The sequence below is a fragment of the Doryrhamphus excisus genome, chromosome 1, assembly GCF_030265055.1.
Source record: "Doryrhamphus excisus isolate RoL2022-K1 chromosome 1, RoL_Dexc_1.0, whole genome shotgun sequence".
In the NCBI taxonomy this organism is placed as follows: Eukaryota; Metazoa; Chordata; class Actinopteri; order Syngnathiformes; family Syngnathidae; genus Doryrhamphus; species Doryrhamphus excisus.
In genome coordinates this window covers 27928804-27941335 of record NC_080466.1, presented here as the reverse complement: position 1 = coordinate 27941335, position 12532 = coordinate 27928804, and the positions used below count along the sequence as shown (strand labels likewise).

The 12532-nt window shown below is 40.3% G+C and overlaps 1 protein-coding gene across 1 annotated transcript in view; it reads left to right on the top strand.

Annotated features, from left to right (window-relative positions):
- Nucleotides 1–9369, top strand: part of fut8b (fucosyltransferase 8b (alpha (1,6) fucosyltransferase)) — a 129352-nt gene extending 119983 nt beyond the window's left edge. The window contains exons 9-11 of the mRNA XM_058046194.1: nt 4531–4707; nt 4797–4947; nt 6950–9369. Coding sequence (XP_057902177.1) covers nt 4531–4707; nt 4797–4947; nt 6950–7288 — 667 coding nt within the window. The 3' untranslated portion in view covers nt 7289–9369. The remainder of the gene's footprint in view (nt 1–4530; nt 4708–4796; nt 4948–6949) is intronic.
- Nucleotides 9370–12532: the final 3163 nt, after the last annotated feature.

Genomic DNA, 12532 nt, shown 5'->3' with positions numbered 1-12532 from the left:
CAGTGGTGGTGAAGAATGGAACAACAGAATCAGACATGTTCGGATCAGACTGATGTGGGGTAGGTGCAGCGGGCGGTGGCTGGTTGGAGAGCAGATTAGCGATCTCAGCCAATTGCTGTTGCTGTTGCTGAATCTGCTGCTGTTGTTGCTGGCTGAGCTGAAGCAGAGAGGACATGTCAGCAGCCATGCGGCTCACCTTTCCCTCAGTGGATTCCAGGCGTTGCATAGCGGAGGGTGTTTCGGGTCCTCTGCTGGGAGAACTGCGCGCTGGGTCCATGTTGGTCGGATCGTACTGTCAGGGATCAGACAGAACGAGGACCACACGAGCGTCACAGTTCAAGATGTTTATTGAAGCTCCAGCAGAGATCAGGAACGAGTCTTTATTCGGCAGAGGCACAGGCAGGGGTCAGGCGGAGATCGTGGTCAGGGCAGGTCAGGTCGTTGTGGCAGGTGGTCAGGACAAGGCAAAGGTACCGGCAGGGGTCAGGCGGAGATCGTGGTCAGGGCAGGTCAGGTTCTGGTTCTGGAGTCAGAGTCGAGCTGTGGGCTGAAACAGAGAGCAGAGCTTTGTGCAGGCTTGCAGACGATCCGACAAGAGGCACTGAGTGGGGGAGGCTTATGTAGAGCTGGCAGGGCAGGTAATCATTGGCTGCAGGTGTGCAGAGTGTGTGTTGGAGGGAGCTGGGTGTGGGGTTGGCTGGCCAGGCAAAACAGAGGGAGAGACTCACCAGGAGGAAAATAGCATGGGGAGAATGGATCATGACACATTAATTTCAACTAGGGCTGTCGATTAAAATATTTGATTGTGATTAATCACATTTTGTCCATAGTTAACTCAGAATTAATCATATTTAATCGTAGATGGAAGTTTTTATCTATACTAAGTAGGGGGGATTTCTTTCTGGGAAACGATTTGATGTGCAACTACAACGATAATTACATTAAATTTTATAGATAGATGGACTTTCTTTATTGTCATTGCACAATAACACAGCAGTGAAATTGCCAACGAAATGTTGTTGCCTGGCTCCCGCATCATAATAAATAATAATGTGGAGAAGTATGAACAATGTACAGCGTAAACAGTAATTTGTAATTGAAATAATTTAAAATAAAAATAAAAATAAAAATAAAAAAATAATAATGTAAAAGATATCAATTTTGGAACAATACAGTCAATACCATAAAACATAGGGGGCAATGGTCATAAAACATTTAATCAAAATTGCAAACTATTGTTGTTTAAACATTTTAGCCAGTCACATACAATACTATGATGGTGCGTTCAAGGCTTGATAATAAAGTGTGAAATCTCAAAGCTTGATGAAAAAAAATTTTTTTTCCTCGAATAATATTTCCATAATTGCATGGCAGTCGAGTGGTTAGCGCACAGGCCTCACAGCTAGGAGACCCGAGTTCAATCCCACCCTCGGCCATCTCTGTGTGGAGTTTTCTCCGGGTACTCCGGTTTCCTCCCACATTCCAAAAACATGCTAGGTTAATTGGCGACTCCAAATTGTCCATCGGTATGAATGTGAGTGTGAATGGTTGTTTGTCTATATGTGCCCTGTGATTGGCTGGCCACCAGTCCAGGGTGTACCCCGCCCGGAGACAGCTGGGATAGGCTCCAGCACCCCCGCAACCGTTGTGAGGATAAGCGGTAGAAAATGAATGAAGTATATTGCTAAATTTGTGTCAAAGTGAAAGTTATGCTTGTGTCTTTTCTCCCTTTTTAGTCAGGAGCTGATATTTGCTGTGTTATAACCCTAGAATACAATAACACAAAATCATCCAAAAATCATCCGGTACCAAGAGGGACAGCTCGGTCTACTCGGCAACAATCTGGCACATTGAAGTAACACATCCGTTATAGCTGTTAAAGTCAGGCCTGCAAAATAAAACCAAGCTAGTAAAATAACACAATTTCATCCCGGGAGGCACTGTGGGATGTCACATTTATATATGAACTCCCAGGTCACTCACACTTCGCAGAACATACGAAGGACATCAAATACACTCATAAAACTGTGATTACTGTACAAGAATTAAATTACATGGTAACAAAAAGAGAAGCTCCTTTTATCCCTGTGGTTTATTGGGGGGGGGGGCATCATAAGGGGCAAGGGAATCTGCAGAAAGTGCTGAGGTAGGCTCGCTGCAACACACTGTTCATTGTGGTCCGCCAGCCAAAGATCAAGCAACCTTTCCATGTCATTAATAAGACCGCCATGTTGCTTAGTTATTACTGTCACTTTTACACGGTCACGGATATAATCTTCTTCCTTAATGATAGACGTCACAGTTGAACGACTCAGACGGAAAATGGCGGGGAATTTTTTTTTTTTTCCTTTTATGATGGACTATCTTTGGAACTGTGTAATAACTTTTTCTATTACAGAGTTGATCCCTATCTGAATGAATGTATGCAGCATTTTTGCTGTGGTATTACGCTTGTTTGATCCTCGTATGCTTGAGTCTGTGCCGACTGCTACCAAACGTTACGTCACGTGCAAGCCAGGGATTTAGTTCGGCTCAGATCTGGACAGACCCACTGAAAAAAAGTGTTTCAAAGACTAAGCAAGTTAGCAAACAACGGTTATTATCTGATAATTATTATCATACAGTATAAGGTGAGCAATCAATGATGCAGGCATCCAATAAAAAGCTAGGAAATATGATATATTTTTTTGCAGTCTACCAGAGCTTAGCAAATCGTGATTTCAAAAGAGTCATTTAGTGCAGGGGTCTCAAACTCAATTTACCTGGGGGGCCACTGAAGCTAGGATCTAGGTGAGGCTGGACCGCAACGCAGCGCATTTATTAAAAACTGAAAAAAATAAATTTAAAAAAAATTCTTCAATGCTTTTGCTTCTGCTATAGCCTACACCTTTTCAGTGCTTTGGTTCCGTTTTTTTTTTTTTTTTTTTTTTTTAAGAAGAGCTCTGATAAAACATTCTGCTGTTAATTATTTATATTTTTATTTTTTATTATTATTATTTTTATTTTTATACACAAAATAAGATGAAAAATAAACAAATCAAGAATAAAGAAAATAAATAAATCAATCAGTAATAAATAAATAAAATAAGAAAACAGCAAATGAGAAAAACTTAAACCACATATAGTTGGTGGGTAGAGAAATTATTTTTTTTCAGATTCACGTTAATAGTAATAATTACAGTTATTAAATACAGTTATTTAACCTTTAACATGAACATTAATGAAACTGTCATTTCTGGGTACATGATACCATGCAGCATCCATATCAACATGAAACTTTCATATCAAGGCGGGGGCCTCAAACTAGCATCCCACGGGCCGCATTTGGCCTGCGGGCCACGAGTTTGAGACCCCTGATTTAGTGTTTGAGTTTGTCTTACAGGATATTTTCCCCCAAAAACATGGCTTGCAAACAAGCAGTCGCATAGACGTACGGATCGATGCAGTCATTTCAGCTATTATTTATTTTTTTTAGTCCAGCAAAAAGGCAGGCTCATAAAAACATCAAAAATAAGTTTTCTTTGTGTTTTCTTTGTGACAAAAACACAACATTGGAGATGCATGCATTTTGTTGGACAGCAACGACATTCTGTATAGATTTTGCAATTTTCATTTCTTTCTGGAGGCCACACGTCACAATACAGATGTGTCTGGCTGCTTTCATAATGTAGTAATAGTCGTGCATGGAATAACAAATGGCTTTCAGCAGCCATCAATTTGAGGCATGCAACTGTGTCCGTGTTTTCTTTTCTCATATATATACACTACCGCTCAAAAGTTTGGGATCACTTGCAAATTTATTTTTTTTTCCAAAGAAGAACATTTTTTTCCATTTCACAAACAATTAAAATGAATCAGATAATTTTCAAAGAACGATCTACATTTTTGCATAGAGTAATGATGTGCTATACATATACATATACATACATACATAACTAATCGCTTCAGAGAGCAGCACAAACTGGGTCTAACAAGGACGGAAAAACGCCATATCTCAGACTGGCCAAAAACATTTCCAAGTGATCCCAAACTTTAAAGCGGTAGTGTATATGCACTGTATATGTAACTGTATATGTACTGTATATGTAAATAAAGTATGACATCATGCTGGTTATCTGTCCACTGGCTGTCCTACAAGTACCAGTTCAACCATAGGCTAAGCCTGTGTGTCTGTAAACAGCTTCTGTCTGAATTCATCTCAACGCTGCTATTCATTTGCTGGTGTATAGGAGGATTGCGATGCTGTTTGTCCCATTTAAGCAATTGGGGATTACGGAATGGTGTTGGAATTCCGACAGGATGTGAAAATGGAAGAAAACATAGTGTTGGTGCCTCTTTTTGCAGCTGGAACAGCTTCCATTTGTCTTTTGTTTCTGTGGTCGTTCCTCTCCATTCATGAAGTCTCTGTTCTAGCTCATCTCAAAGGTGTTTAATGGGGTTGAGGTCAGGGCTCCTAGAACCTCCTGGTCACATGGGTACATATGAAAAAGGAAGTAACGTAGCTAATGAATGCTGTGTCTTTGTGTGCAGTGTCCATGTGAGGAGGACGGATAAAGTGGGGACGGAGGCAGCCTTCCACCCCATCGAGGAGTACATGCTGCACGTGGAGGAGCAGTTCCGACATCTGGCCAGACGTGTCCATGTGGACAAGAAGCGTGTGTACCTTGCTACAGACGACCCCTCCTTGCTGCTGGAAGCCAAGTCCAAGTCAGTCGCTAATACTTTTTATTATAATACTTTTATGAAGTGTATTTCTCATACTTCCTGTCTCCTCGCACCTCCTCCCTCTCCGTCAGGTATCCTGACTATGAGTTCATCAGCGACAACTCCATCTCGTGGTCCGCGGGCCTTCATAATCGTTACACCGAGAACTCACTGAGAGGAGTCATCCTGGACATCCACTTCCTGTCTCAGACCGACTTCCTGGTCTGCACCTTCTCCTCACAGGTTTGTGTACATGCGGGGATGGATGGATGGATGGATGGATGGACAAATAGATGGATGGGCAGATGGCCAGGTGGATGGATGGATGGATGGACAGGTGGATGGATGGATGGATGGATGGATGGATGATGGATGGACAAATAGATGGATGGGCGGATGGACAGGTGGATGGATGGATGGACAAATAGATGGATGGGCGGAATGACAGGTGGATGGACGGATGGATGGATGGACAGGTGGATGGACGGATGGATAGACAAATAGATGGAATGGTGGATGGACAGGTGGATGGATGGATGGACGGATGGATGGATGGATGGACGGATGGATGGATGGATGGATGGACAAATAGGTGGATGGATGGAGGGATGGACGGATGGATGGATGGATGGATGGATGGATGGATGGATGGATGGAAATGTCATTGCCTGGCACCCGTATAATAATAACTAATAATGTGGACAATAAATAGATGACATCAAATATGAACAATGTACAGCGTAAACAATAATTAGCACAAATAATTTAGAATAAATAATAATAATTTAAAGTAAAGCATGTTGTATTCCATCAAATGTTATCGTCCTCACTTGCTTATAATTCCATACAATCATTATCCAGTAAAAATGATGATACGACGATAGTCAAGCATGAGTCCTGCCGACAAGGGGGAGCTGCGGTTCTCCCGCCCTCGAAAAACTGGGCCACACAGCAGTTTACTAACATGAAATGGTTGATGGAAAAGATGGTTGACGCTTGTCACAAGACAACCGCTTGAATGGCTCACATGCCTCCATGCGTTTAAACAATTAGCACATTTTTTACGCCGTGACGTGTGGACGTTCTTGTGACAGAAATAAAGTACGTATCATATAACTTTCACAGACAAACAGTAAGTCAAATTTTCTTGTTCTATTATTATTATTATTATATTTTTATTATTATTTATTATTTTGTTATTATTATTGTTCTCGTGACAAAAATAAAGTACGTATTATATAACTTTCACAAACAGTAAGTAAAATTTTCTTGTTCTATTGTCAAATTTTCTTGTTTTATTGTAATTATTATTTTTATTATTATTATTGTAATTGTTTATTATTTTGTTATTATTTTTGTTGTTATTATTTTTGTTATTATTGTTCTTGTGTTTGTTATTATTATTGTTATTACTATTATTATTATTATTATTTGTATTGTTTTTTTATTAGCATTATTAGCATTATTAGCATTATTAGCATTGTTATTACTTAGGGTTTAGGATATTGGTATACCCTTCTTATCCTCCTTCTTCTCTTGTTTCTCTTCTTCTTCATCTGCTCACCTTCTTGTCTTAATTCTTCTTCTTCCACACTTTCACTTTCTCGTCTTTTTTATTTTTTCTTCACTTTCTCTTTCTTACCTCTCTTGTTCTCCCTTTTCTTTCTTATCCTTCCATCTTTTCTCCTACTTTACTTTCTTTTCATTCACCTTCTTGTTTCTCATTCTTCACGTTCTTTTTCTTCTCTTTCTCATCATTATTAATTGTGAATTGCAACCACTTATTAGAGAGCATTATCGCCAACATTTGGATCGCCCAATAGAATATCTGCCAGTTTTTTTTTCTCCATTTTACAATAATTTAAAAAGAAAATATTATTTTAATTATCATTTTTAAAATAAAAGACATATAACTTACATCGTTCCACCGCTACGGATCGCTCCTCAGCCGCCATTATGTCAAACGACATTGCCAAGATGGCTACTATTGAGTGGTAAGTGTCCATCAGTGTGCACTTACCTTTCTGAACCTTTAAAGTCTGCGTACTCGTGCATTTAGATGTACTTTCTATACTCATAAGTATGGAAGTGCGCCATTTCAGACACAACTAAACAAAACACCGCCCCCTGTGGTGGTTGGTGGTACTACAGGAGTATTTTTGTAATCATCCGGAGAGAAATCCTGATGGAATGGACCCAGATTCCCAAAAAGGAGGCGTATCTAACGGAGATCTTTCCACCTCAGGTGTGCCGTGTCGCCTACGAGATCATGCAGACCCTTCATCCGGACGCCTCCTCCTTTTTCTACTCCCTGGACGACATCTACTACTTCGGAGGCCAAAACGCCCACAATCAGATCGCCGTGTACCCTCACCAGCCTCGCAACAGCGAGGACATCCCTCTGGAGCCCGGCGACGTCATCGGCGTGGCCGGGAACCACTGGGACGGATACTCCAAGGGCATCAATCGCAAACTGGGCCGCACGGGCCTCTACCCGTCCTACAAGGTCAAAGAAAAGATCGAAACGGTGAAGTACCCGACGTACCCGGAGGCCGACAAGCTGCTGGAATCCCACAAGAAATGAGAACGGAATACGATGAACATCTAAGAGGATAAAGAGGAGAGAGACTCCGGTTCCTGGGGAAGGAGGCCGCTTTTGTCCAAAAAGAAAGAGGCCTACGAGAAGAAAAGACCTGCACCCGTCGTGGGTGACAGGACTGCACTCGGTGTGTGTGTGTGTGTGTGTGTGTGTGTGTGTGTGTGTGTGTGTGTGTGTGTGTGTGTGTGTGTGAATGTGTGTGTGTGTGTGAATGCCGACGTGACGTCACAGGAAGACTTGCACCACTACTCCCTTTGCCTGATGCGTTCAGGCGGGGTCTGTAGAGTCTGTAGATTTTAAACAAAACAAAAAAAAAAAACATTTGAAAGAGAGAAAAAAAAAAAACTGTCTCAGCACAGAGCGGATCTTTACTGTAAAGACTGAAGCGCCCCAGCTTTGAAAACTGGACAAAAAAGTGTTTTATTTAATTCTTTTAAGTGGTTTTGGATTCTAAACTTGCCTTTTATGTTTTTGTTTTGTTTTGACTGAATGTACTGTATCCTCTTTTTGCCACACTCCCACTTGTTATTCGCCCTTTTTTTTTTCCCACGTGCAATTCATTTCAATACCACGTTGTGCTTTTATCAATTGTATTTTAAAACGGTCTTAATCTGTGTGTGTGTGTGTGTGTGTGTTGAACTGCGTGAGTGTGTGTTGCTTTCAAGGGGCCATGTAAGCGACCTGCCTGGTGCCTGCTTCTTTTTCCCCGCCTCCAGACTCGGTTGTTTGTGTGCCTGGAGGCGACACAGAAGGGTTTTTTGTGTGCGTGTGTACGTGTGTGTGTGTGTGTGTGTGTGTGTGTACTATACAATGGAGGAGTGCAGTAGTCCCCAACTGCTCGTGAACAACGGTCATATTATTCGGAAGGAGTGACATAGCTGATGATGCACATACACAACAAGTAGGGATGCTCCGATCATCTAGGACTGACATTGGCCGATATCGATCACATGGGTTAATTAGTCATTTTTCTGTTTATTTATGACGGGTGCTATAGGCCAAGGGGGGTGGGGGGGGCATTTAAAGGGTAAAAAAGTCAGGACAATCCCAAGGTCCTGAATCTGGTGTCTTCCACCGCTGAGAAACCCTTATTTTTTAGTTATTTGCTTGGACGAGTGGTTAGCGTGCAGACTTCACAGCTAAGAAACCGGAGTTCAATTCCACCCTCGGCTATCTCTGTATGTTCTCCCCGTGCATGCGTGGGTTTTCTCCGGGTACTCCGGTTTCCACCCACATTCCAAAAACATGCTAGGTTAATTAGCGACTCCAAATTGTCCATAGGTATGAATGTGAGTGTGAATGGTTGTTTGTCTATATGTGTCCTGTGATTGGCTGGCGACTAATCCAGGGTGTACCCTGCCTCTCGCATGAAGACAGCTGGGATAGGCTCCAGCCCCACAACCCCCCCCCCCCCCCCAACCCTCGTGAGGATAAGCGGTAGAAAATGAATGAATGATTAGGTTTGGCTGCACAGTAGTCGAGTGGTTAGCACACAGGCCTCACAGCTAGGAGACCCGAGTTTTATCCCACCCTCGGCCATCTCTGTGTGGAGTTTGCATGTTCTCCGGGTACTCCGGTTTCCTCCCACATTCCAAAAACATGCTAGGTTAATTAGCGACTCCAAATTGTCCATAGGTATGAATGTGAGTGTGAATGGTTGTTTGTCTATATGTGCCCTGTGATTGGCTGGCCACCAGTCCAGGGTGTACCCCGCCTCTCGCCCAAAAGCTTTTTAACGTCCTACCCCATAAGATAGTTTCCGTGGTATGTGTTCGCAGTTAAGTTCCAAACTGTTGTTGTGATCGGCGGCCGATCGATCAGAGCATCCCTACACGGAGCTGTCGGCTGGCTCGCCAAAATGAAGCACTCCACTGATGTCTTCTCTTCAAACGTCCATTTCCTTTTTTATTTTTTTTATTTTTTTTTACTTTGCTGTTTTAAACTAAAGGAGGACAACTGTGTTTAAAAATGATAATGCTCTGTCTTCTCAAAACGCATAATTTCATAACTTATGTTCCTGGGCATTGTCTTTGATGACGACAGATCAAATAAATTTGACAAACCAGCGTTGAAAGTTTCTCTTTGACGCATTCACTCATTTTGAGACATCAACTCTCAAAATGCGTTTCTGAACCTACTCAAAATATCATGAATGCATAATTAACATTAACTAATTATTAGACCAGTTTTGTTTGACTTTAATGCCTGGTAATATTAAAGGTGCGTTTGTTTTGACAAATATAACGATGACAACAAAAATAGCCCATTAGAGTGGAATGTAAGCGCGTATATGGAGCCATTTCCATCGTTTTTTTGTTGATCATGACCAAAATCACTGAAGTTATTACATCAGCTTTGGCATTGTACTGCAAATAATACTGCAAACAGTGCTTTTAGGTATTTATTTTTATCCAATAAAAAATGTTTAAAATGTACAAAAATGTAAAAACTGAAAAATAAAGGCCATAAAGTCAGGATATCGGGAAGACCTGGGTTCGAATCTCTGCTCTGTGTGGAGTTTGTGTACCCCGCCTCTCGCCCAAAGTCAGCTGGGATAGGCTCCAGCATCCAGCAGACCCTATAATACCTAATAATAGGTATAGAAAATAGTCTAAGCTTTTTAATTATACAAACTAAACTTGTTTTTTCTTATACAGTCTTTTTATTTAATTTAAAAAATGTTTATTTTCTACAAAATTTAATTTACAAATTTTTTAATAATAATTAATTTTTTTTTATTTGGCATTGTACTGCAAATAACGGTGCTTTTATGTATTTATTTTATTCAATAAAAAAACAATTTCCAAAAATGTAAAAACTGAAAAATAAAGGCCATGAAGTCAGGATATCGGGAAGACCTGGGTTTGAATCTCCAGTCTGTGTGGAGTCTGTGTGTACCCCACCTCTCGCCCAAAGTCAGCTGGGATAGGCTCCAGCATATCCGCGACCCTAGTGAGGATAAGCGGTATAGCGGTAAGCTTTTCAATTATACAAATTAAACTTGTTTTTTTTCTTATACAGTTTTTTTTTATTTAATTGAAAAAATTTGTCTTTTCTACAAAATTAAATTTACAAATTTTTTTATAATAATCATAATTTACGAAAAAACTTTTTTTTCTACAAAATTTTCTTTTATGTAATTTTGCCATTGTACTGCAAATAACAGTGCTTTTAGGTATTTATTTTATTAAAAAAAAAATTAATTTCTAAAAATGTAAAAACTGGAAAATAAAGGCCATGAAGTCAGGATATCGGGAAGACCTGGGTTTGAATCTCCGCTCTGTATGGAGTTTGTGTACCCCGCCTCCCGCCCAAAGTCAGCTGGGAAAAAAAATCTTTTTCGACAACATTTTCTTTTATGTGATTTTGGCATTGTACTGCATTTAGGTATTTATTTTATTCAATAAAAAAATAATTTACAAAAATTAAAAAACTGAAAAATAAGGATAATGAGGATAAGCGGTATAGATAATAGTCTAAGCTTTCCAATTATACAAATTAAACTTCTTTTTTTCTTATACAGTTTTTTTTATTTAATTGAAAAAATGTGTCCTTTCTACAAAATTAAATTCACAAAATTTTTAATAATAATTTACGAAAAACTTTTTTTTTTTTACAAAATTTTCTTTTATTTCATTTTGCCATTGCACTGCAAATAACAGTGCTTTTAGCTATTTATTTTATTCAATAAAAAAATAATTTACAAAAATGTAAAAACTGAAAAATAAACTCGTACTAAGGCCAAAAAGTCAGGTTATCGGGAAGACCTGGGTTCAGCTTGGATAGGCTCCAGCCTATCCGCGACCCTAGTGAGGATAAGCGGTATAGAAAATAGTCTAAGCTTTTCAATTATACAAATTAAACTTGTTTTTTTTTTCCTGATGAACTTTTTTATTTAATTTTAAAAAAAATATATTTTCTAACAGTGATTTTAGGTATTTATTTTTAGCTAATAAAAAAATAATTTACAAAAATATAAAAACTGAAAAATAAACTAGTGCTAAGGCAAAATTAAACTTTTTTTTATTAATTATTTTCGACAAAATTGAATAAATTTTTTTAATTTCATGTAATACTGCATATCCTCTGCTATTCACAGAATATGTGTTGCTGTCCTGAATCAGATGAAAGACCAACACTGGGAGTTCTTCTTTTCCCCGGACCGTGACGACATGTAGGAATCTAAAATCCATCCGTCACCCCCTCCAACTGTACGTCCTTCCACGTATGGAAGGGCATCTATCACCTTTTATGAATAATGAACCATTTGAAAGCCGCGACGATATGTCGAAATGCTGCATGAAAATGTCTGACCCAAATGCCAAGCATGTGAGGACGCCAGACAGTCACGAGTCGACCTCCTACTCTCATCTTCCGTCCCGCTTCCCGCTCTAATCTCTTTGTGTATTTATGTGATGTCTTCTTCTCACTCAGGGGGCTCTGGGAGTTTAGCCGCAGAACGCTCTTTAATTTTGTCTATCCGCACGCTTCATTGAATACTCATAAAAGAAAGCCGCACAATGTTTTCTGCACGGGCGAGTCGTAATTGTGTTGTTTTTTGTTCCCCTGCTTGACAGCAACGTTGTTATTATTTCATTTGTGTTGACCAAGACGCGGTAACGCCGCATCAAACAGCCCCTTTGAAAGGCAAGCAGCCCCCCTCGTGGGCTTTACAAATGCACATGCTAACCGGAGGCTACTTTAATTAAAATGTGCTCATCGCTGTCACACAGTCGTTTAAGAGACACGTTAGCTTACTTAATTATTCTCTTAATTGGCTGTTGCTCCTGATAGATCCTTCACCTTTGTAGAAAGAAGCTTCTAGAGCAGTGATTTTTAACCACCGTGCCGCGGCACCGTAGTGTACCTTCAGAAACCGTCAGGTGTGCCGTGAGGAATTATCCAATATCACTTTTTATAATGAACATTTATTAATCATCATTTGAATGTGAGTGTGAATGGTTGTTTGTCTATATGTGCCCTGTGATTGGCTGGCCACCAGTCCAGGGTGTACCCCGCCTCTCGCCCAAAGACAGCTGGGATAGGCTCCAGCACCCCCCGTGACCCTCGTGAGGAAAAAGCGGTAGAAAATAAATGAATGAATGTTAGGCTGCACGGCGGACAAGTGGTTAGCACACAGACCTCACAGCTAGGAGACCAGGGTTCAATTCCGCCCTCGGCCATCTCTGTGTGGAGTTTGCATGTTCTCCCCGTGCATGCGTGGGTTTT